This window comes from Ahaetulla prasina, chromosome 15 (assembly GCF_028640845.1).
Source record: "Ahaetulla prasina isolate Xishuangbanna chromosome 15, ASM2864084v1, whole genome shotgun sequence".
Lineage (NCBI taxonomy): Eukaryota > Metazoa > Chordata > Lepidosauria > Squamata > Colubridae > Ahaetulla > Ahaetulla prasina.
This window is the reverse complement of record NC_080553.1, coordinates 6,403,779-6,426,322: the sequence shown is the minus strand read 5'-3', so window position 1 is coordinate 6,426,322 and position 22,544 is coordinate 6,403,779. Positions and strand designations below refer to the sequence as shown.

General features: G+C 44.4%; 1 protein-coding gene across 5 annotated transcripts in view; it reads right to left on the bottom strand.

Moving 5' to 3' along the window:
- ADGRD1 (adhesion G protein-coupled receptor D1) overlaps positions 1 to 22,544 on the bottom strand; it is a 185,938-nt gene that overhangs the window by 31,533 nt on the left and 131,861 nt on the right. For all 5 annotated transcript variants that reach the window (XM_058158392.1, XM_058158388.1, XM_058158389.1 and 2 more), the window contains 3 exons: positions 15,657 to 15,723; positions 14,600 to 14,666; positions 2,661 to 2,752 (listed from right to left, as the gene is read on the bottom strand). In XM_058158392.1, the coding sequence (XP_058014375.1) occupies positions 2,661 to 2,752; positions 14,600 to 14,666; positions 15,657 to 15,723 (226 nt within the window). The remainder of the gene's footprint in view (positions 1 to 2,660; positions 2,753 to 14,599; positions 14,667 to 15,656; positions 15,724 to 22,544) is intronic.

Genomic DNA, 22,544 nt, shown 5'->3' with positions numbered 1-22,544 from the left:
TCTGAGTCCTCATTTTACTGACCTTGGAAGGATGGAAGGATGAGTCAATCTTGAACCTGGTGAGACTCAAACTGCTGGCAATTGGCAATATTGCATTCTAACCATTGTTCACTGAGGGAGGGAGGGAGGGAGGGAGGAAGGGGAAAAGGGAGAACAATAGCAATAGCACTTAGACTTATATCCTGCTTTACAGTGCTTTCCAGCTGTCTCTAAGCGGTTTACAGAGTCAGCTTATTACCCCCAACCATCTGGGGCCTTGTTTTACCAACCTCAGAAGGTTGGAAGACTGAGTCAACCTTGAATGGTCAGAATCAAACTGCCAAACTGCAGGCAGCTGGCAGTCAGCAGAAGTAGCCTGCAGTACTGCATTTTAACCACTACACCACCATGGCAAAGTGTTTGGAGTGCTTGGAACACTGGGCAGGTGACCCAAGAGTTGCCGTGGGCAGGTTGAGATCCCGTCCTTCACTCCAGCTCCTGCCAGGGATGTGAAAGGAGCCTCCAATTGGGCATTCCCAAGACAACAGTGATGTCACCATCCTTTCAACCTGGAAGCCCCTCGGTTTCCAAAACAAAACAAAAAACTATCATCCTTGAATAGATTACAGGTGTTGGTTCTGCAATCTTCATTCACCAGGTATGACCCACCACAGACGCAAATAAAACGATCTCTGCTACTAACTTACGAGCTACACGCGTAGAGTCTTCGAAGCTTAGTCTCCTATGGAAATCAGAATTTGCTTAGTGGGCTCAGATGATTCAATTGGTAAGAAGTGATAGGGGCCAGATTGATGCTCTCCTTCAATATGCCATTCATCGAATCAGCACAGCGATCAACATCCCCCGTGCCAGGAAAAACTATTGGCAACAATTACACCAATTTGTTCTTGCCAGCTGCAACAAGGCAAAATTGCTCTCCAGCAAATAGTCTTGCTGCCAACAAACTTCATCTCCAGGGCCCTTCAGCGCACATGGGCAAATTTGTGTACACAAATTCCAGTTTGGTGCTTTGCCAACTGGAATCACAAGCTGTGTTATTAAGCAATTTTCTGTAAGGAGCTATAGGTTACTTAAAGCCTTGTAGGTTCATGATTGGCCCAACTGATAACGTACATTGAGTATCCTTTGATAAATATTCATTATGCACTCCGCACAGCAAGCAAGCATTCTTCAGCACTGATAAGAAATTATCTATGGATGTCTCTCTTGCAAGAACGAAGGGAAAAATATCAGTGCCCAGTGTGGCTTATTTTTGTTTCAAGTTCATTTTCCTCTGTCACCTGTCCCAAACAGCTAAAAATATCTCATGCTGTGCTAATCAGGAGCGAAGGTTATTGTTGCGTTCCCAGTCTATTAAATGCACCTGATGAATCTTGCAAATTTCTGCCATGGCAAATACCAAATGAGAGGAGCCAGGCAGATGGAAGATTGACAGGCTCAAAAGCTGAATAGTTTTCTAGGAAGGAGGAGGAGGAGGAGGAGGAGGACGAGGAAGAGGAGGAATGAAAGGGAAAGAATGATAGAAGGAAGAAGAGAAGAATGAAAGGAGAAGGAGAGAGAGGCAAAAGAGAATAATGGGAGGAGGAAGAGCAGAAAGAGAAGTGTAGGAAGCCCCTCTCCCCAGATTTGGTGTCCATTCAGAAAGACTAGGCCATCCTATTCATAAACAAAACACCTTCAGCCACAAGCTCCCCCAGGCTGGAGTTGATGGGATTAAGAATGTACATTCCCCCACTCAAATTCTAAGGACAGGAGATGACCTTTAGGACATAATAGGTTTAACCCATTGAAATAGTAAAAGACACAAGGCTCACTACATTGCACAACCCCCTGGAGTATCTCAATCCCAAAACCCCAGAATCCACCCACTAACTCAGCTATTTGTCAGCCACCCCAGAAACATTGCTGCTGTGACGGAAGATTCTGGAAACCAAACTTTCTTTCCTTGCAGTCAGCCTCCATTTTCTTTCCCCTGACTTGGAATTGGACTGGATATTCCTTCCAACAGAAGGAAGGAGAGAAGGAAAGAGAAGGAAAAGGAAGGAAGGAAAGAGAAGGGAAAGGAAGGAAGGAAGGAAGGGGAGGGGGAGGGGAGGGGAGGGGAGGGGAGGGGAGGGAGGAAGGAAGGAAGGAAGGAAGGAAGGAAGGAAGGAAGGAAGGAAGGAAATACTTTCCTTGTGCTTAGCACTCAGCCAAGGAATTGCTTGTGAAATTCAAATGCAGGGATGAAACCTGTTTACAAAACAATCCCAGGAGTATCACTTGGATCGGATCCCAATTTTTAACCCTCTGTGCCTAAAGCCTATTTTTCAAAAAGTGCCCAACAGCCAACTTTATTGGACATTCAGATGTATTTTTTAATGCTTGTGATCTTCACAAGACTGGACATGATCTTCTTCTTTGGGATTAGAGAAACAGTGCTGCAGAATTCATCCAACCTTGATTCAGAACACAATTCCTTTTAAAAAAAAAATCACCCAGATTTTAAGACTCTGGACTCGGCATTCAGTAGCAGTTCAGTTGTTCTTGGGAGTTTAAATTCCTGCTAATAATATATAAATATATTATATATATATATAATATATTATATATATATATACACACACATACACACACACACATACATATATATATATTTAAAAAAAGGAAAGCAAACTTACTTGAAGGCATTAGCCTCTCCATGGACCTTATAATTTTCAGCACTTATTCTCGAAATTACTCTGGTCACGGCAATAAGGATGCAGATATTAACCTATCAAAATGAAAATAATAAAGGACTGCATCAGAAAAGCGAATCATCGGGGGAGCGGGGGAGCTTAGATACATGTGCACACATATACACATACAAACAGATACATGTAACCAGGAGTGGGCTGGCTGGAGGTTTGCAGGGGTTCAGAAGAACCTCTAGTTAAAATTCTGTGCAGTTCAGAGAACCCCCAAATCCCACTCCTGGGTGGCCCCTCCCACCCTGCCCTGCCCCTCCCAGGAGTCCCCACATGGCCCATTTTGGAAGCAGGTAAGTGCAGGGCACGCACAGAGGCTCGGGGAGGGTGATGTTGTGTCTTGCCCGCTCTCACCGCAGCCGGGGTCTGCTTATCTGCTTCCGAACGCTGAACAATATCCTCGCGGCCCCAGCCCTGGCTCCATGCCCAGACAGGCTGAGGAGGGGGCATCTCCCGGCCCCAGCCCTGGCTCCATGCCCAGACAGGCTGAAGAAGAGCAAGTATCTCCAGCCCCCAGCTCTGGCTCCATGCCCAGGCAAACGGAACAACTAGACCACTCCCCCTCCTCCACAGCATGTGAGCCTGAGGAAGGTCAATTACCAACAGCTGCCGATTGGAGTGATCCTCGCGTCAGAAGACTTGATAGGCGGAGGCGTCAGAAGGAAGGGAGGGGCAGGCCTGGATAAGTGCTGAGTCATGGAGCCACACCCCATGGCCTATATAAAGGATCTGCTTTCTGGCATTATCTGAGTCAGGCAAAGTCTAAACATATCTTGCTGAAGTCACTTTCTGGTCTCCTGCCTGCCCTGAGGACTTTGCTAGGACTTTGGCAGAGCTGCAGAGGCACACCTGATTCGGATTTCCCTGACCCGGCCGTCAGCGGAGGAGTGGGACACGACAGGTGAACTGAGCCTGGGGAGGCTGTTTTCGCTCTCAAGGAGGCTCGAGAAAAGCCTCCGGAGCCTGGAGAGGGCCAAAACGCCCCCTCCCCCCGCCGTGGTGCAGGAGGCCGACTAGACCACGCCCACCATGGTCACGCCCACCCAGCAACCGGGCAGAGAACCCCTTGTTAAAATTTTTGAAGCCCACCCCTGCCTGTAACTCAAAATTATTTCAATTTACCTCCTGTGCGATTCTCTCTTCTCCCCCTTTTAAATATATATGTATTAAGGAAAGCTTTGCTGAAGGCTGACTTTGAGCCTTTTGTATGCAAAACATGTCCTGGACTCGAGAGCCTTTTATAGTCCTTTCCCATAAAAATCACATTTTAGGCTCCATATAATGACTAATATCTCAGATATTATGAAGTATAACAAAGTAATCTTCCTCCCCCAAATGCTCTTAAAAGGTGTTCTGTGGGGGGAATAAATAGTTCAAACTCAGAGATATCCCTTGGGATTGAAGGAAAGCTAGCTAAACAGGGGTGGGCTGATGGGGATTCGCAGGGGTTCGGGAGAACCTCTAGCTAAGATTCTGTGCAGTTTGGAGAACCCCCAAATCCCACTCCTGGATGGCCCCTCCCCGCCCTCCCCTCCCCCCCAAGAGTCCCCACACAGCCCATTTTGGATGCAGGTAAGTGCAGGGCACACACAGAGGCTCGGGGAGGGTAAAAAATGGGCCTACCAGAAGTTCAGCCTGTTTCTGGCCTCCGGGACTCTGGAACCTGCGGAGACCGTTTTTGCCCTCCCGGAGGCTTGAGGAAAGCCCCAGTGTCCAGGGAGGGAAAAAAGCCCCCACTGCTGTTGTGCAAGAAGCCACCTAGACCATGCCCACTATGGTCACGCCCACCCAGCAACTGGACAGAGAACCCCTTGCTAAAATTTTTGAAGCCCACCCCTGTAGCTAAACCCTAGAGAAAAAGATTGCAGGATGGAAAAGAGGACATCCACTTATCCTCTTCATCATCCAGATGCCTGTGGATACGCTGGTTGAGGATTATGGGGACTTGAGTCTAACTTAGGGAACATCTCCTGAAAGGAAGCTATCCTCCTCAGATCAAAGTCAAATCAAATCTTTATTGCTGTGGTTCAAAACGAATGTGTTTTGAACCACATGTATACATTTTTGATGTATACAAAAATAAGTGAACTAAATTGTGATATAACAAGATCAGCACAAGGACCAACGATATTCCTACACGATACTGATGGGATGTGGTGGAATCCAGTGCTGAGTTGCATAATTCATTGGTGTGTAGAAAGTGCCCCCAGGGGATCCACCCTAAATCTTCACAGTATTTATCTAATCGCTATGCAAAGAGTACTTTAGTTTGGCAAGATTCCTGTCTACAGGCAAACAGCAATGAAGAAACTACTTTGAGCAATTTATGGTGTCGTTCCTGGTTCTCTGCAATTCTCTGCATTGGACTGCATTCTAACATTTAAACTCGGATGGTCAGCATTCATGTTTAAAATTCCAACTCTTAGTAGGCAACTGAGTTTCCTAGGGTGTGAAAATAATGACAGTTCCTCCCCCCCCCCAATTGAATAACATTCTGCAAATAAATGTTTTATTAAGCAGCCATCCAAGGAAAGTCAGATAATAGATGGTTCCTTTCCTTTCACTGGGATTCTGGCATCTATTCTCCATCTCCATAATTAGTTGGAAATATAAACTCCTCGCTCACCTTCCCATTATTTAGCCAATACTTAACAATTGCCCACAGCTGCCAATTGGACTCAGTTTGAGATATATGTGATCTATAAAACTTGCAAACCAGTCAAATTATAATGAGAAGGGGGAAAAAGTACAGTTCCAGGAGATTGTGGTTGTTATGCAGACTTGCCCAGATTTCATTCTTGGCTAATTTCTGCTATAAGAATGCTATTCCCCTATAACAAATGTGTAGCATAAAAATGTAACGGCCACCTGTTTTGGCAAAAATAACTAGGAAGCCATGTGTGGGCTTTGCTTGAGCTTCTGATTGGAAGATGGACAGTTAAAGGGGCAATCTTGACATTCGTCCATTATCCTGATTTCATTCGTTCTTTTTTCCCCTTCTCCTCTTCTTTGCTTTCACAGCTGGGACCTTTCTAGGTCTCAAGGACTGTCAGATATGAATTTTATTTGGATATGTTGGAGGCTGTCATGGTTTGTCAGCTCTTTGAAATAGACCAGGTGTCAACCCTGAAGCTGACCTGACGGAGGCCATTTTGAGTCTTCAGGGCTGCCACAATTGGAACTAAGGGTTAGAGAGGGAGGAGTAGAGATAGCTGGGGGTTTGTAGGCAAAACAAAATACTTTCTCTTGGGAACCAAGGACGTTCCCGCAGGTGCTTGGAAGGAGGGGACTGAGGTCACCTAGCAACTGGACTGTATCCTGATTGGACTGTGTGACTGATTGTTTTGAGAAAGTGAAAAACTTCCACTTTTAATTAGGTAAAAAACATGTGAACATTTAGACTCGGTTTTCATCAGCCTGTGACAATAAGGAATATCCAATAAAGCTATTCTTTGAGGAATCTACCTGACTTGGAGTTTTGCTTGCTGTGGGTATGTTACTTGGAACCCTGACACCAGGTCAGGGAAGAGAATCCACAACAATGCCTAGAACTCTGCTTCCCCTTCCCCTTCCCCTTTTCCTGTCCCTCCCTCCCTCCCTCCCTCCCTCCTTCTTCTTCTTCTTTGCTAAACTTTATTTTTCTTCTTTCATAAAGGATTCATGAAAACCTGGGAGATGCTGTTTCTCTTCTCTGTCCATTTTGACAAGCCAGATTCAGGAATTGCAAAGGTTTGACATTGCTTATTGCAAAGGAATCACATTCAATTTCACCAAACTTTCCTGGAAAAGAGCAAAGTGGACTCCAGTTCATTGCCGCAGAGTATGATCTCACACCCTGCAACATCTAAAACTCGACCGAAAAACATACAAGCTTATGAGATTTCCTTCTTAATGTTGAAATGTTGCTCCAGCAAATAACCAAGTACTTTAAGGCACATAGGCGAACAATGGGCATCTTTGCCCAGTTTGTGCAAACAAATTAGGACTGTACAGCTTTATTAATGTTCTAACCGGATGGAGCAAAAAATCCATTTGACTCCTGCTAACAAATGAATCTCTGAACAACTATCAGCTTATTACATCAGAAAGTGCTCTGTTCTTGCTTTCTCTTTCCAGATATTTGTAATATCTGACCTTGGAAGATGGGAAAATGCAACACAACCAAGAGAAAGTCAGATAAAAGATTGCTTAGCCCACAGCAGGACTTAGGGTGTGCCAAATATCTTAGAAGGGACCCTCCCTAATTTGGGAGCTGTAAAGAGAATAACAGAATAATAGAGTTGGAAGGGACCTTAGAGGAGTACAAATTCATTGCATTTGCTGGAAGGAAGCCAGGTACTCCCCCACCCCAAAAACATGTTGAGACTCTGGAAAGAGTGCAGAAAACAGTGACAAAGATGATTAGGGAGGCTGAAATATACAAAGAACAGTTGCAGGAACTGGGTATGGCCAGTTTAAGGAAAGAAGGACTAAGGGGTGAGATGATAGCAGTGTTCCAGTATCTGAGGGGCTGCCACAAAGAAGAGTGGGTCAGCCTATTCTCCAAGCACCTGAAGGCAAGACAAGAAGCTACGGGTGGCAACTAATCCAGGAGACAAGCAACTTAGAACTAAGAAGAAACTTTCTAACGGTGAAGACAATTAACCAGTGGAACAGCTTGTCAACAGTTGTGGGTCCTCCAGCACTGGAGGCTTTTAAAAAGAGATTGGACAGCCATTTCTCTGGAATGGATTAGGATCTCCTGCTTGTGCAGGGGGCTGGACTAGAAGACCTCCAAGGTCCCTTCCAACTCTGTCATTCTTTTTTCTAGTCCAACCCTCTGCTCAAGCAGGAAATCCCACACCATTTCAGACAATTGGCAGTTCAATTTCTTTTTTAAAACCTCCAGTGTTCGAGTGTCCACACCTTCTGGAGGCAAGTCTTTTCATTGATTTATTGTTTCTCACTGTCAAGAAATTTCTCCTTAATTCTAGGTTGATTCTCTCCTTGATTAGTTTCCATCTATTGCTTTTTGTCCTGCCTTCAGGTGCTTTGGAGAATAGGTTGTTCCCACTCTTTTTTGTTCAAGACTGACCCCCTCTTCTTGAAATGTTTGAGCAGACAGAATTGTGAGAGGGAGACAACACAGGGCAACAGATGTTATGGAATGGCCCTACCATAAGTGCCATGATGGGTCCAACCAGCAGAAAGATCTAAGCTAAGCTAAAAATGAAGAAAACCACATTGCGAATTAGATACTCTATCACATTGTTTTCTCTAGAGATGCTAAGAATGGGTCTTGGATCTCTTCTGGATGCAAAATTTGAGATTCAGAATTGGTCCTTCTGTTTAGGCCAAAGAGGTTGGGCAGTTTAACAGACTTAGGCACCATTTGTATTAATCATGGTTTATGGAATGGGAGTGGTGCGGTGACTCAAAGGTGGAGCTCTCGCCTCACAAGCTGGGAGTTCGATCCTAGGTAGAGGCAGATATTTCTCTCTCTGGGACACTGAGAATATATCTGCTCAATATAACTCGGTACTGGTGACAGGAAGGCATCCGGCCAGTAAACACTCAGCTCCATTCAGTTGGCCAGACTCCACCCTGCAAGGGATTATGGGGTAATTAAAAGGAGATGATGATGGTTTATGGAATGGGCCAAAATAGGAGGGTTCACATCACATTAATTCATAAGCCATGCCTTTCCAAGCTACAATTGCTGGTTACAAGTAAGCAACATTATGTCTTAGCGTAATGAACTCAGTAATGGATGAAATCTGAATTTCCTTGACATGTCCAGTGGGGCATCTCTCCTTGAAAAATAAAACTAAACAGCTCCAGAACACAAGACCAGAGACTCTTTCTGCTTCTTTTATCTGGGTCAGGAGAGAAAAGAATAGATTTCCAATCGTCAAAACTTTTAAAAAGTCAGCTGAAGAGGCTCCCAGAGTTGCAAGCTCTTGGTTTCGATGGGCTTTCTATGATTCCCTTCCCCCCTCTCCAGAACACTTTAATGCCCTCCATTGGAGTGAAGAGTTGACTAAGCTCCTGTCTGTCATCATTAATAGGCACTTGTGAGTTGTTGTGACTGTGGGATTGTTTATAAGCTCAGACAGAAAATCGTTTTGCAGATGGTGCTCACTGCATCTCTGGATGTTGTTATCAGCTGAGTTGGAAGGACCTCTCCCACGTATGAGAGGGTCTCTGAGAAGCTTATATTTTGGGAATAACTGCGCCCGCCACGTCAAGGATAAAATGCAAACATCTGTTAAGGCTGTGACTCAGAAATAAATGAAGGCAGAGCTGAAGAGTATGTTCTTTTGGTGATTAACTATGATCCTTCTTACTGGAGTTCTAATTCATGTTCATTCTTTTGAAATTGCCGCCGTAGTTCCAGGCCAGATTTCTTCAAAGGAAAACACTAAGGGCAGCTCTTGAAAATGAATGCTATTAAAAGATGAAAGGTAAAGCTAAGTCTTTTTTAAAAAAAAAAATCCAGGTCCCCTACGTGGTTTTCAGGACTATCTAGCCCCTAATATTGTATAGGTTGGATGAGTAGTGGGGATAGTGTTGCATCTGTGGGATCCTTGGAGCTCTCTGAGCTGGTTTTCTTGCAGATATTTCATTACCCAACTAGGGAACATGATTACTGCTAGAAGAGAGGAGGAGGAGGAGGAGGAGGAGGAGGAGGAGGAGGAGGAGGAGGAGGAGGAGGAGGAGGAGGAGGAGGAGGAGGAGGAGGAGGAGGAAGGGGGGACCATAGGTTCCTTAGTGCTCTCTGAGTGTGGTGGTTTTCTTGCAGATATTTCATTACCCAACTAGGGAACATGATGACACAACAGTGATTGGTCTCATTCGAGACAATGACGAATCCGCATATAGACGAGAGGTCGAACGACTAGCCTTGTGGTGCAACCAAAACAATCTGGAACTGAACACACTCAAAACCGTAGAAATGGTGGTAGACTTTAGGAGAAACCCTTCCATACTTCCACCTCTCACAATACTTGACAACACAGTATCAACAGTAGAAACCTTCAAATTTCTGGGTTCTATCATATCGCAAGATCTCAAATGGACAGCTAACATCAAAAACATCATTAAAAAAGGACAACAAAGAATGTTCTTTCTGCGCCAACTCAGTAAGCTCAAACTGCCCAAGGAGCTGCTGATCCAATTCTACAGAGGAATTATTGAGTCTGTCATTTGCACCTCTATAACTGTCTGGTTCGGTTCTGCAACCCAACAAGAAAAACACAGACTTCAGAGGATAATTAGAACTGCAGAAAAAATAATTGCTACCAACCTGCCTTCCATTGAGGACCTGTATACTGCACGAATCAAGAAGAGGGCCGTGAAAATATTTGCAGATCCCTCGCATCTTGGACATAAACTGTTTCAACTCCTACCCTCAAAACGACGCTATAGAGCACTGGACACCAGAACAACTAGACACAAGAACAGTTTTTTCCCGAAGGCCATCACTCTGCTAAACAAATAATTCCCTCAACACTGTCAGACTATTTACTGAATCTGCGGTACTATTAATCGTTTCATAGTTCCCATCACCAATCTCTTTCCACTTATGACTGAATGACTATAACTTGTTGCTGGCAATCCTTATGATTTATATTGATATATTGACCATCAATTGTGTTGTAAATGTTGTACCTTGATGAACGTATCTTTTCTTTTATGTACACTGAGAGCATATGCACCAAGACAAATTCCTTGTGTGTCCAATCACACTTGGCCAATAAAATTCTATTCTATTACTGCTAGAAGGGAGAGGAGGGGGGACGGACCATAGGTTCCTTAGTGCTCTCTGAGTGTGGTAGTTTTCTTGCAGATATTTCATTAACCAACTAGGGAACATGATTACTGCTAGAAGAGAGAGGAAGAGGAGGAGGAGGAGGAGGAGGAGGAGGAGGAGGAGGAGGAGGAGGAAGGGAGGACTATAGGTTCCTTAATGCTCTCTGAGCGTGGTGTTTTCCTTGCAGATATTTCATGATCCAACTAGGGAACATTATCAGTGCTAGAAGAAAGGGGGGCTGCTCTCTGTTTATAGACAAGTGGCTTGCCTCATCAGTTTTGGTGGGAGTGGTTAGGCTGTTGTTTATGGAGTTGATAGTTCCTTAATTGGAGGGGCATAAACAGGGAGCAAACCCCACTCCCTTCTAGCACTGATAACGTTACCATCTTGGTGATAAAACATCTGCAAGAAAACAACCAAGTTCAAAGAACCCCACAGGAAGGAAGGAAGGAAGTTGATAATAAAGAAAATTGAACAGGCAGGGAAGACTTGCGTTCTTCTCATGTTGTTGTGTGTGGCTTATTATTCCTTTTAAACCTCTACCAGCAGGAAATTTTTATTAGTTGTCTACTTTGTCCAGTTTCATTCAACCAGTTCATTACCTCGGACACATACCTGAGCCAGCCATAGCAATGTCACAACATGTCAGGATCCCAGTACACTAAGGAAATAATTTCACACAGCTGTGTCACACAAGGCACATGATGGCATATCCCTCTCCCCCTATGCAGACACCTTACACACTCAGCTTAGCCACAGCGCATCCGAAAGGTCTTACAAAGCCAGGCCATGTTGTGTTCGTTTTCTTAAAAAAAAAAAAAAATACTAATCTCAGCCTGGTTAAAATTAGGACAAAGTGAAATGAATCAAACACACAACCATGGGTGGTGAACCTCTTGTAGATGATGACCGTTGACAGTGTTCTGTCCACACCCCCAACCACAACCAAGAAGACATGCGAGCTGACTATATCTGCCAGCAATTTATTCCTATGACAGATATCAGTTCTGGCAACAAACTTGTGATTGCCTGCCAAGTTCTCTTATCTCCTCAGAAGCCAGCGTAACTGCAGTTCGTTGCTGGAGCAACCAAGAGTACAGAAATAAACAGAAATCCAGAAGCCAAATTCTTAGTCTCGAAATATTGCAGCCAAAGTTTCCAAGAGTCAGTTTTTGTCTGTCACAAGAAGCTATAGAGCAGCTCCTCCTGCTTTTATACCCTGTGGGGTGTGGCTCCGTGACTCAGCACTCTCTAGGCCTGCCCCACCCCTTCTTTTGTTGTTCCCGCCTCTCCTTTCTGTGATGCCTGGGATTTAACCAGGACTGATTGTCAGCAGCTGAGTCTTGAGTTGTTTCCTGGGAGGGGGAAGGTGTGGGAGAAAGAGGCCTCATCATCTCCTCCACCTGGCCTGACTCTGGAACCTGGAGCAGAGCCAGAGAGGAAGGTCCTGCAGAGGGAAGCCCTGTCGGCTCTTCCCCCTCACTCTCTGAGTCACTCTCTGCCAAGAGGCCAGGCTCGGGAGCTGAAGACACAACAGACAGTGTGAAAGCTCAGTCAATATGTTTACCCTTCCATTTGTCAGGAATGACCCATGGCTGGGTTTTCTTATCATCAGAGGAACATCTCAATCAATTAAAAACATCTAAGAAGACAGGGCTAAGGATAGCCTAAAGACAGGAATGTCTCTTTCCTTAATCTATCAGGGGGGGAAAAACAAAAAACCCAGCCCCCTCTTGCCACTTCTAAAGAGCCACCTGAGTGATTAAGCCACAAATTTGATTCAATTTAAGGCACGGATATCATTAAAGCACCCATCATACATTATGTATCAGGAAGGCCCCTCGTGAACTTGCAACTCCCACTTTAGGAAAGATGACATTTGTTACAGCCAACAGATGTGCCTGGAGCAGGTTGTGAAGTTAACAAAGTTGCGTTAACCCTCCTCTTTTGATGGAGTGTTATAAAGCTGGGGGCGGTGGGGGGGGAGCTATTGACTTGGACAGCTGAGTGAAAGGTGGGGGAGGGGACAGGCTGTCTGAAGCTGCAATTGTAGAAGAGAAAAATAGAAGGTCATTCAATTGGCTAGAATGCTTAGCCGTTTCACTCCTATGAAACACGGGCAGGGGTGGGATTCTACCAAGTTTGGACCAGTTCGGACAAACCGGTAGCTCCGACGATCAGCTGGGAGAGAACCGGTTTGCCCCGACGATCAGAAGGGCCCACCCACCCACCAGCGCTATTTTCCTACCCTTACTTTCTCAGCTGATTTGCGCGGTAGAGCGGACTGCCATGCGAATCCCACCACTGAACACGGGGTTACTAAGAACTCCTCTTTTGATTCTGATAACTATGGATTCTTTGTGTCTTCCAGGACATTCATGCAAACCTAAGGATTGCTGCAGCCATAGCCGCCTCCTTTGTTCTCCCAAAGGTGCCTTTTCAAAAGGCAACTGGACTTTGTTTCTTCTTGAAGACGTTTTGCTTCTCATCCAAAGAAGCTTCTTCAGTTCTGACTGAAGTCAGTTTCGGTTTATTTTATTGATTTAGCCCTTGCGCCATATCAAAGTGCAGAGTTCCAGACAGACAAATTATTACTCACATCTGATAAAATACAATTTAAAGTGGCATTGGATAAAACATAATTTAAAATGAAATTGGAATAAAATATGATTTATGCGCAGCCAGAATCTAAAAATAACATTTTAACACTGCACAGTACTTAAGCAAAAAGGCTCGGTTGAGATCGGCATACATGGGACTGACTGGGGTAGGTTGTAGGGGTGATACCGAAATATAATTTTATCGTATTTTATTTATCTATATATTAAATTATTGTGTTTTATTCCAATTTTTTTAAAGTATATTTTATTCCAATTTCATTTTAAATCAAATTTTATTCCAATTCCATTTTAAATTGTTTTCATCAGATTTTAGTAATAATTTGTGTCTCAAACTCTGCACTTCGATATGGCCCAAGGGCTAATCAATAAAGTAAACTAACTAACTAACAACTGCAGTCATTCACTTAACAAATGGAATTGAATGGAACCCAAGAAGGTTCTTGGATGAGAAGCAAAATGTCTTCAAAGAAAAACAAACTCCAGTTACCTCTTGAAAAAACACCTTTGGGACAACCATGACCGGGATGACTGAGAATCTCCATAGACATTCTTATTTTTGTTCATTCCCATGGTGTAAAAAATGGCCTCTGGCCATCTCATATTCCTTAGGCTTAGAGGACATTGGAGGAAAAAAGCTAGGTGTTTCTCAACCATGGCTGCTTGGAGATGGGTGGACTTCATCTTCATGCTAGCTTGGGAATTCTGGGAGCGGAAGTCCACCCATTTTCAAGTGGTCAAAGTTGAGAAACACTGATCTATAGGAGTAAAAAGACAGGAGACATCTGGTAGCTACTTTTCCCCTGAACTTCTTGTTGTTAGTTGCGAAGTCGTATCCAACCCATCCCGACCTCATGGACAACATTCCTCCAGGCCTTCCTGTCCTCTACCATCTCTGGAGTCCATTTAAGCCCACGCCGACTGCTTCAGTGACTCCATCCAGCTACCTCATTCTTTGTCGTCCTCTTCTTCTTTTGCCCTCAATCTTTCCCAGCATTAGGCTCTTCTCCAGGGAGTCCTTCCTTCTCATTAGGTGGCCAAAGTATTTCAGTTTCATCTTCAGGATCTGGCCTTCTAAAGAGCAGTCAGGGTTGATCTCCTCTAAGACTGACCTGTTTGATCCCCTTGCAGTCCAAGGGACTTGCAGGAGTCTTCTTCAGCACCAGAGTTCAAAGGCCTCCATTCTTTGGCGCTCAGCCTTTCTTATGGTCCAAGTTTCCCCCAACTAACAAGTTTTATTAAAGGTACCAGTTTTCATGAGCTGCAGCTTCCTTCACAGATGTTATCTGAGGCATCCGGTGAAGGGAAATGCACCTGGTGAAACTGATGGCTTTTCAGAAAATCTGTTGATTAGAAAAGGTGCAACCAGAGTTGAGCTCCATACGGTCAAAGGTGACTTGCCTTGATCATCCCACCAGTTCCCCTCGAGCTTCTAAGGGAGAAGAGAAGGAAAGCAAACCTACCACAATGATGAACAGAGCTGGGGCCACAAAAGCCCAGATAGCACCGCTCTCCAATGACAGCCAACAGCTGCAAAGAAAGAGGGAAAGACAGTATAACATTGTAGTATGGGAATGATGAGTGTGTGAGTTCCAAACCACCATTGATTGAAAAATATGTAGTTAGGGAGAAAGAGGAAAAGCTGGGGTGGGATGGACAGCAGAAAAAATTGGTTCCCCTGCTTGCTTTCTTCATTCCAGGTCTCTGCTTTAGGAACATAGGAGAGGGACAATCCATGGTTTTAACTTTAGCCCAGTTGCCTCAGGAAGGCAGTTACCTGGGAACTAACATTGCAAATGGAATCCAACCTGCGCTAGCCTTAACATGATCTGGATGTGGGAGCAAGACAAAGCTATAGACCTTTATCTTCTGGACTTCAAGTTCCACCATTCTCAGATACATCTGAAGGACTCCGCATTAAGGAAATTGGGCCAAGATATGGATTCACGGAGATTGCTTATTGCTAAGACCGTTGGAACAAATATGGATATGTGCAGGGGTGGGATTCAGCCGTTTCGGACCAGTTTGGGAGAACCGGATGTTAATTTTAATCTAGTTCACCAAACCAGTTGTTCCAAGGACTGGCTGATGCCACCTACCCCTCCCCTCCCCTCCCCAGAGTCTCCACACGGCCTGTTTTGGATGCGAGGTAAGTGCAGGGCCTGCGCGGAAACTCCGGGAGCGTGAAAAATAGGCCTACTAGAAGTCTGAAAATGGGCTCGTTTCTGGCCTCCAGAAGGCCTCTGGTGCCCAGGGGAGGCTGTTTTTGCCCTCCTGGAGGCTCAAGGAAAGCTTCTGGAGCCTCGGGAGGGTGAAAACGCCCCCTCTCCCACCATGGTGCACGAGGCCGAGTAGGCCACACCCCCATGGCCACTCCCATCCAGCAGCCGCGGCAGCAAACCGGTTGTTAAATTTTTCAATGACACCACTGGGTATGAGATACCATCTACAAACTCTACATTCTTCAAAGGAGCTATCACAACAACAACAAATTTATAGTTTCTCATTTGTAGAACTTACTTGTTGACTTCTCCATAGCTTTCCACAGATGTCGTTGCTGAAATGACACAGATCAGGAACGGGCAGCCTGCAGGAATGAAGAGGTGAGCATTATCATCTTCATCAGAAGAGGAAGGCCATCGTGAAACCACTGGATGTAGTTTAAATATTATAAATATAGTTCTTCTATGACTATAAAAGTACCCACATTCTTTTTGGGGGGTAATATTTGCTTCCTTTTTCACTGCCCTCAGTATAGTTCTCCATCATCCACACGTGGTCCTGAACACAAACATGAGTGCCCATAACAGGTAGTCCTTGACTTACGATCACAATTGAGACTGCAATTTCCGTTGTAGATCATTGCAATGATAAGTTGAGCCAGACCTGATTTTATGACCATTATTAAAGCATTTTAAAGAAAATCAAGGGTTGTTCAATGCATCATGCAGTTGTACAGCAAATCCAGCTTCCCCAATGGGCATGTTTTACCAGAAACCGGCAAAAAAAAAAATCACAAATTACAATTACATGACGTTGCAACCAGTTGTCAATACAAGCTGGTTGTCAAGCAGCTGACTTGTCCACAGAGGTGGTACAATGGTCTAAGTCAGGGGTCAGCAACCTGCAGCTCTCGAGCTGCATGTGGCTCTTTCATCCCTCTGCTGTGGCTCCCTGTTGCCGGTTGGCTCCGCAATTGATAGGGCTTTCAATTAGGATAGGTAGAGGAAAAAGGATGCTGTGCTAAAAAGAGACTCTATGGTGGGGGAACCGGACTTCTGGTTGACAGAGGAAAAAGGATGCCGTGCTAGGAAGAGACTCTATGGTGGGGGGAACCAGACTTTTGGTTGGCTCCAGAATTGAACGGGGGGCTTCCGGTTAAGCCCTTTGTGGCTCTTTTGAGTGTTTAAGGTTACCAACCCCTGATCTAAATGAAAATACAGGTCTTGGGACCCTTTTTCAAAAGCTGTTGTAACTTTGAACCATCATGAAACGAATGGCTGTAAATTGAGAACTACCTGAAAGTATGGCCCAAATAAAGATTAATGGGAAGACTGAAGGAGTAATTCATATTTCTTCAGAAGTGTTAGCTGTCATGGAATATTAGCATTGAAAGTATAAGGAGAAGGAGTGGCAGCAGGGGTGGGCTGATGGGGGTTTGCAGGGGTTTGGGAGAACCTCTAGCTAAGATTCTGTGCAGTTCGGAGAAACCCCAAATCCCACTTCTGGCTGGCCCTGCCCACACCGCCCCTCACAGGAGTCCCCATGTGGCCCATTTTGGATGCAGGTAAGTGCAGGGCGCGCATGGAGGCTTGGGAAGGACCTACCAGAACTTCAGGAAGCCTGGAAACAGGCCCATTTCTGGCCTCAGAGGGCCTCTGGACACTAGGGAGGCTGTTTTTGCTCTCCCAGAGGTTCAAAGAAAGCCTCCAGAGCCCGGGGAAGGCAAAAAATGCTCCCCCCCTCCCGTGGTGCAGGAGGTGGACTAGGCCATATCCACCATTGCCACAACACATCCAGCAACTGGGCAGAGAACCCCTTGCTAAAATTTTTGAAAGCCACCCCTGAGTGGCAGAACCAGAGGACGGAGTCAAAAGAGGGAGCAGCCTAGAATCCCTACGTAGCCTCAAGCAAAATGGTCCTAAGATAAATAGTTGGGATGTTTGTCTTTCCTGAATTTTACTAGCCCTCTCACCAGATGGGCCTTGGGTTAACCAGCAGCTACATGAAAAAGCAGTATGATGTTGGAGATGCAACTACAAACAAGGAACTTTCTTCCACATGTGTTCTGTCCCCCTCCTCACCTCACATAGAAGAATGCAGGAGCGAGCGTCTAACAGTCATTTATTCTACAACCGACCTGAATTTCCTTTGTGGATAAAAGACTTGGTAGCTACAGTTCAAATGCTTGCCAAGTTCCTTATCACTGGCAGAGACGGGAGTCCACTTGTCCGTAGGCTGTTGCAGTGGCAGCCACGAGTACACAGAATAATTCCTTCATACAGTTCAGGCCTTAACTCAAAAACAACTGATCTGAAGTTCATGCTTTGCAGTTTTTGTCCGTTCTACAGAGCAACTCCACCCGCTTTTATCCCATGGGGTGTGGCTCAGTGACTCAGCACTCTCTGGGCCTGCCACACCTCTTCTTTTGCTGCGCATGTTTCTCCTTCCGACGCGGCCTGGGATCAATCCAGGATTGATCCTCCTCACCCTCTGTCGGTGGGGGCTCCGACACGTCTTCTTCCTGGCCTTCAGCTGGCACCTGAGGCATTGCCAGAAAGGAGGGACCTGGAGTGGGAGGCCTTGTCAGCACCTCCCCCTCACTCTCAGAGTCATCCTCCTCCATGAAGACAGGCTCAGGAGCCGGAGTCACAACAACATGTGGTGGACTTGCCCCTAAGCTAGGAAATATTGGCTCAAAGTAAAGAAATGGTTAGAAGAAATCACAAAACAAAAAACTGAGCTGAAACTGGAATTATTTTTATTGGGCATATTAAGAGTTAAAATATGTTAAAAACTTCAATATATAATACTTTATATAACAACCGCGGCAAGAATTGCTTTTGCTCAAAATTGGAAACAAGTTAACACTCCTTCCGATGTAATGATAATACGAAATGTACTTGAGTGTGCAGAGATGGACAGGTTAACTATAGAATTAAAGGATAGAGAAGAAATGGAATACTATAAAATTTGGAATATATGGTACAATTGGTTAGAAGATAGATGTAAAGTTCCTACATAAGGAATATGTAAGACTTATATCAAAATGAGAAAATATTGTATATATCTGTAAATATTGTTATAATTTAAAAGTAGATAATTAAATGATTATATAATATACAGATTAGTAATCTATATAATTACAAACTATGTTAATATGAGTGATATTGATACTGAAATGCTGTAATGAGTGGAAATGTGGTTTTAAAGTTGAAATATGTCTAATAAAAATTATTTTTTTAAAACAAGAAAAAGATAAAGCAATACAACTGCCCTTAAAATCACCCTCTTTTTTTGCGGTGTGGTGTTTTAATAGCTGCAGGCTTTGATCACATTTTTACAAGGAAATTCTAGGAGTTGCGTACGGGTGTGCTTCACAGTTGGCTCCCTCTTCATTATTGGTGTTGCTAAAGAAAGATAGATTTCTGGCAAAGTGTTGCAAATTCAATTACAGAGGCATATGGATGCATAATAGGAAACTACTGGAAACAAAGCAAAACTACGATCAATATATGGCAGGGATAGAAGATGGGAGCAAAAAACCGCTACTGTTTCCATGAATTTCTAAGTTCTAAAAAAGGGGTTTTGAAAATGGACTGGACAGCAGTGGGGTGGTGGAGATCTTTGAGATGGTGCTTTGCTTTGAGAATGACTAAAAAAAAGACCTCCTTGAATGGGGGTCTCTGAAGCATTCCAGCTGTCTTGCATCTAAGAGGGAACCTGTTCTGTCCCCTCCAGGCCTCAGCCACGGAGCTGGCTAAATGAGCCAGGAATTGAGTTCACGGCTGCTATCAATCCTGGCAGGGAATCTGCAGCTGCCTGCCAAAGTCTCCCTTATCTTGGGGTTGCCAGGCAACCAGGAAGTCAGCAATCCAGGCCGAATGTTCAGCTCAATTCTCCAAGAGTCAAAGAGTTCAGCTCAATTTTTGCTCGTCACGGAGCAGAAGAGCAGCCAGGGCTGCTTTTATACTCTGTGGGATGTGGCTCCGTGACTCAGCACTCTCTAGGCCTGCCCCATCCCTTCCTTTGTTGTAGCCGCTTCTCGTATCTCCGAAACCTGGGGTCTAGACAGGCCTGATTGCCATCAGCCGGGTCTGGACGCGTGGCCTGGGGGGGGGAGTCAGGGGACGGAGGCCTCATTATCTCCTCCACCTGGCCTGCCTCTGGCTCCTGAAGCTGAGCCAGAGGAGCCGGTGCTCCAGAGCTAAGTCCTGATGGCCCTTCCCCCTCACTTTCCGAGTCACTTTCTGGCAGGGGGCCCGGCTTGGGGGGCGCAGACACAACAGAACCAAAGCAATGGCACTGGATTGTTTTTTTTATTTTTATTTATTTATTTCTCAAACACAACAGTATATATGTATAAGCATGAAATACCATGCAAATTGGATACAATCAAAGGGAACATTAGGACAGAAACGGTAGGCACGCTGGTGCTCTTATGCACGCCCCTTACAGACCTCTTAGGAATGGGGTGAGGTCAATAGTAGATAATCTTTGGTTAAAGCTTTGGGGATTTTGGGAAGAGACCACAGAGTCAGGTAGTGCATTCCAGGTATTAACAACTCTGTTACTGAAGTCATATTTTTTGCAATCAAGATTGGAGCGGTTCACATTAAGCTTAAATCTGTTGTGTGCTCGTGTGTTGTTGCGATTGAAGCTGAAATAGACTTCAACAGGAAGGACATTGTAGCAGATGATTTTATGAGTTAAATTCAGGTCATGCCGAAGGCGACGGAGTTCTAAATTTTCTAAACCCAGGATTTCAAGTCTGGTGGCATAAGGTATTTTGTTAGAATAGAATAGAATTGAATTTTTATTGGCCAAGTGTGATTGGACACACAAGGAATTTGTCTTGGTGCATATGCTCTCAGTGTACATAAAAGAAAAGATATGTTCATCAAGGTACAACATTTACAACACAATTGATGGTCAATATATCAATATAAATCATAAGGATTGCCAGCAACAAGTTATAGTCATACAGTCATAAGTGGAAAGAGATTGGTGATGGGAACTATGAGAAGATTAATAGTAGTGCAGATTCAGTAAATAGTTTGACAGTGTTGATGGAATTATTTGTTTAGCAGAGTGATGGCCTTCGGGAAAAAACGGTTCTTGTGTCTAGTTGTTCTAGTGTGCAGTGCTCTATAGCGTCGTTTTGAGCGTAGGAGTTGAAACAGTTTATGTCCAGGATGCGAGGGGTCTGTAAATATTTTCACGGCCCTCTTCTTGATTCGTGCAGTATACAGGTCCTCAATGGAAGGCAGGTTGGTAGCAATTATTTTTTCTGCAGTTCTAATTATCCTCTGAAGTCTGTGTTTTTCTAATTGGGTTGCAGAACCGAACCAGACAGTTATAGAGGTGCAAATGACAGACTCAATAATTCCTCTGTAGAACTGAATCAGCAGCTCCTTGGGCAGTTTGAGCTTACTGAGTTGGCAGAAAGAACATTCTTTGTTGTCCTTTTTAATGATGTTTTGATGTTAGCTGTCCATTTTAGATCTTGCGATATGATAGAACCTAGAAATTTGAAGGTTTCTACTGTTGATACTGTGTTGTCTAGTATTGTGAGAGGTGGAAGTATGGAAGGGTTTCTCCTAAAGTCTACCACCATTTCTACGGTTTTGAGTGTGTTCAGTTCCAGATTGTTTTGGTTGCACCACAAGGCTAGTCGTTCGACCTCTCGTCTATATGCGGATTCGTCATTGTCTCGAATGAGACCAATCACTGTTGTGTCATCTGCGAACTTCAGTAGCTTAACAGATGGATCATTGGAGATGCAGTCATTGGTATACAGAGAGAAGAGAAGTGGGGAGAGCACACAGCCTTGGGGGGGCCCTGTGTTAATTGTACAGGTATTTGATGTGATCTTGCTTAGCTTCACCTGCTGCTTCCTGTTTGTTAGGAAGCTTGTGATCCACTTACAAGTCTGTTCCGGTACCTGTAGCTGGTTTAGCTTAGTTAGAAGAATGTCTGGAATGATGGTATTGAATGCTGAACTAAAGTCTACAAAAAGGACCCTTGCATAGGTCTTTGGAGACTCAAGATGTTGTTGGATGTAGTGCAGAGCCATATTAACAGCATCATCTGTTGATCTATTTGCTCGGTATGCAAATTGCAAGGGGTCTAACAGCGGATCCGTGATGGTTTTCAGGTAGGAAAGCACTAGCCTTTCAAAGGTTTTCATGACTACAGATGTTAAAGCTACTGGTCTGTAGTCATTCAGTTCCTTGATGGTGGGCTTCTTGGCACTGGGATGATGGTAGGCGTTTGAAGCAAGAAGGAACGTAACACATCTCTAGTGATTTATTGAAAATATGGGTGAAGATGGGGGCCAATTGGTCAGCACAGACTTTTAAGCAAGAAGGAGTTATCTTGTCTGGGCCTGGAGCTTTTCCTGGCTTTTGTCTGTGAAATAGGTCCTGCACTTCCTTTTCTGTGATCACTAGGGGTTGTGAACCCAATGAAATGGGGTCAGTTGTAGGAGGCTTGGCTGTTGTTGGTGTGTCTGAGATGGGGGTTGTGGAGATAGGTGGCTGTAGTTTCCTTTCAAACCTGCAGTAAAACTCATTCAGGTCATCTGCCAGTTGTTGATTACCTTCAGCCTGGGAAGGAGGTTTGCCATAGCCGGTGATATTTTTAAGAGTTTTCCACATGTTTGCTGGTTCATTTGCTGAAAACTGATTCTTTAGCTTTTCAGAGTAGCTTCTTTTTGCTGCTCTGATCTCCCTTGTTAGTGCATTTCTGGCCTGATTGTACAGCATTTTATCACCTTTTCTGTAGGCTTCCTCTTTGGAATGTCATAGCTGCTTAAGTTTAGGTGTGAACCAAGGTTTGTTGTTACTGTATATTCGCAAATTCCTTGTAGGTACACATAGGTCTTCACAGAAGCTGACATATGATATTACAGTATCTGTGAGTTCATCCAGGTCTGCAGAGGTATCTTTAAAAATATTCCAATCAGTGCAGTCAAAACATGCCTGTAGCTTTAATTTTGATTCCTCCGTCCAGGTCTTCACTGATTTAATTATTGGTTTTGTGGCTTTAAGTCTTTGCCTGTAAGCAGGTACAAGGTGAATCATGCAATGATCAGAGTGTCCTACAGCTGCATGTGGTAAAGACCGATAAGCATCTTTTAGTGTTGTGTAGCAATGGTCTAGAGTATTCTTGCCTCTGGTGGGACAA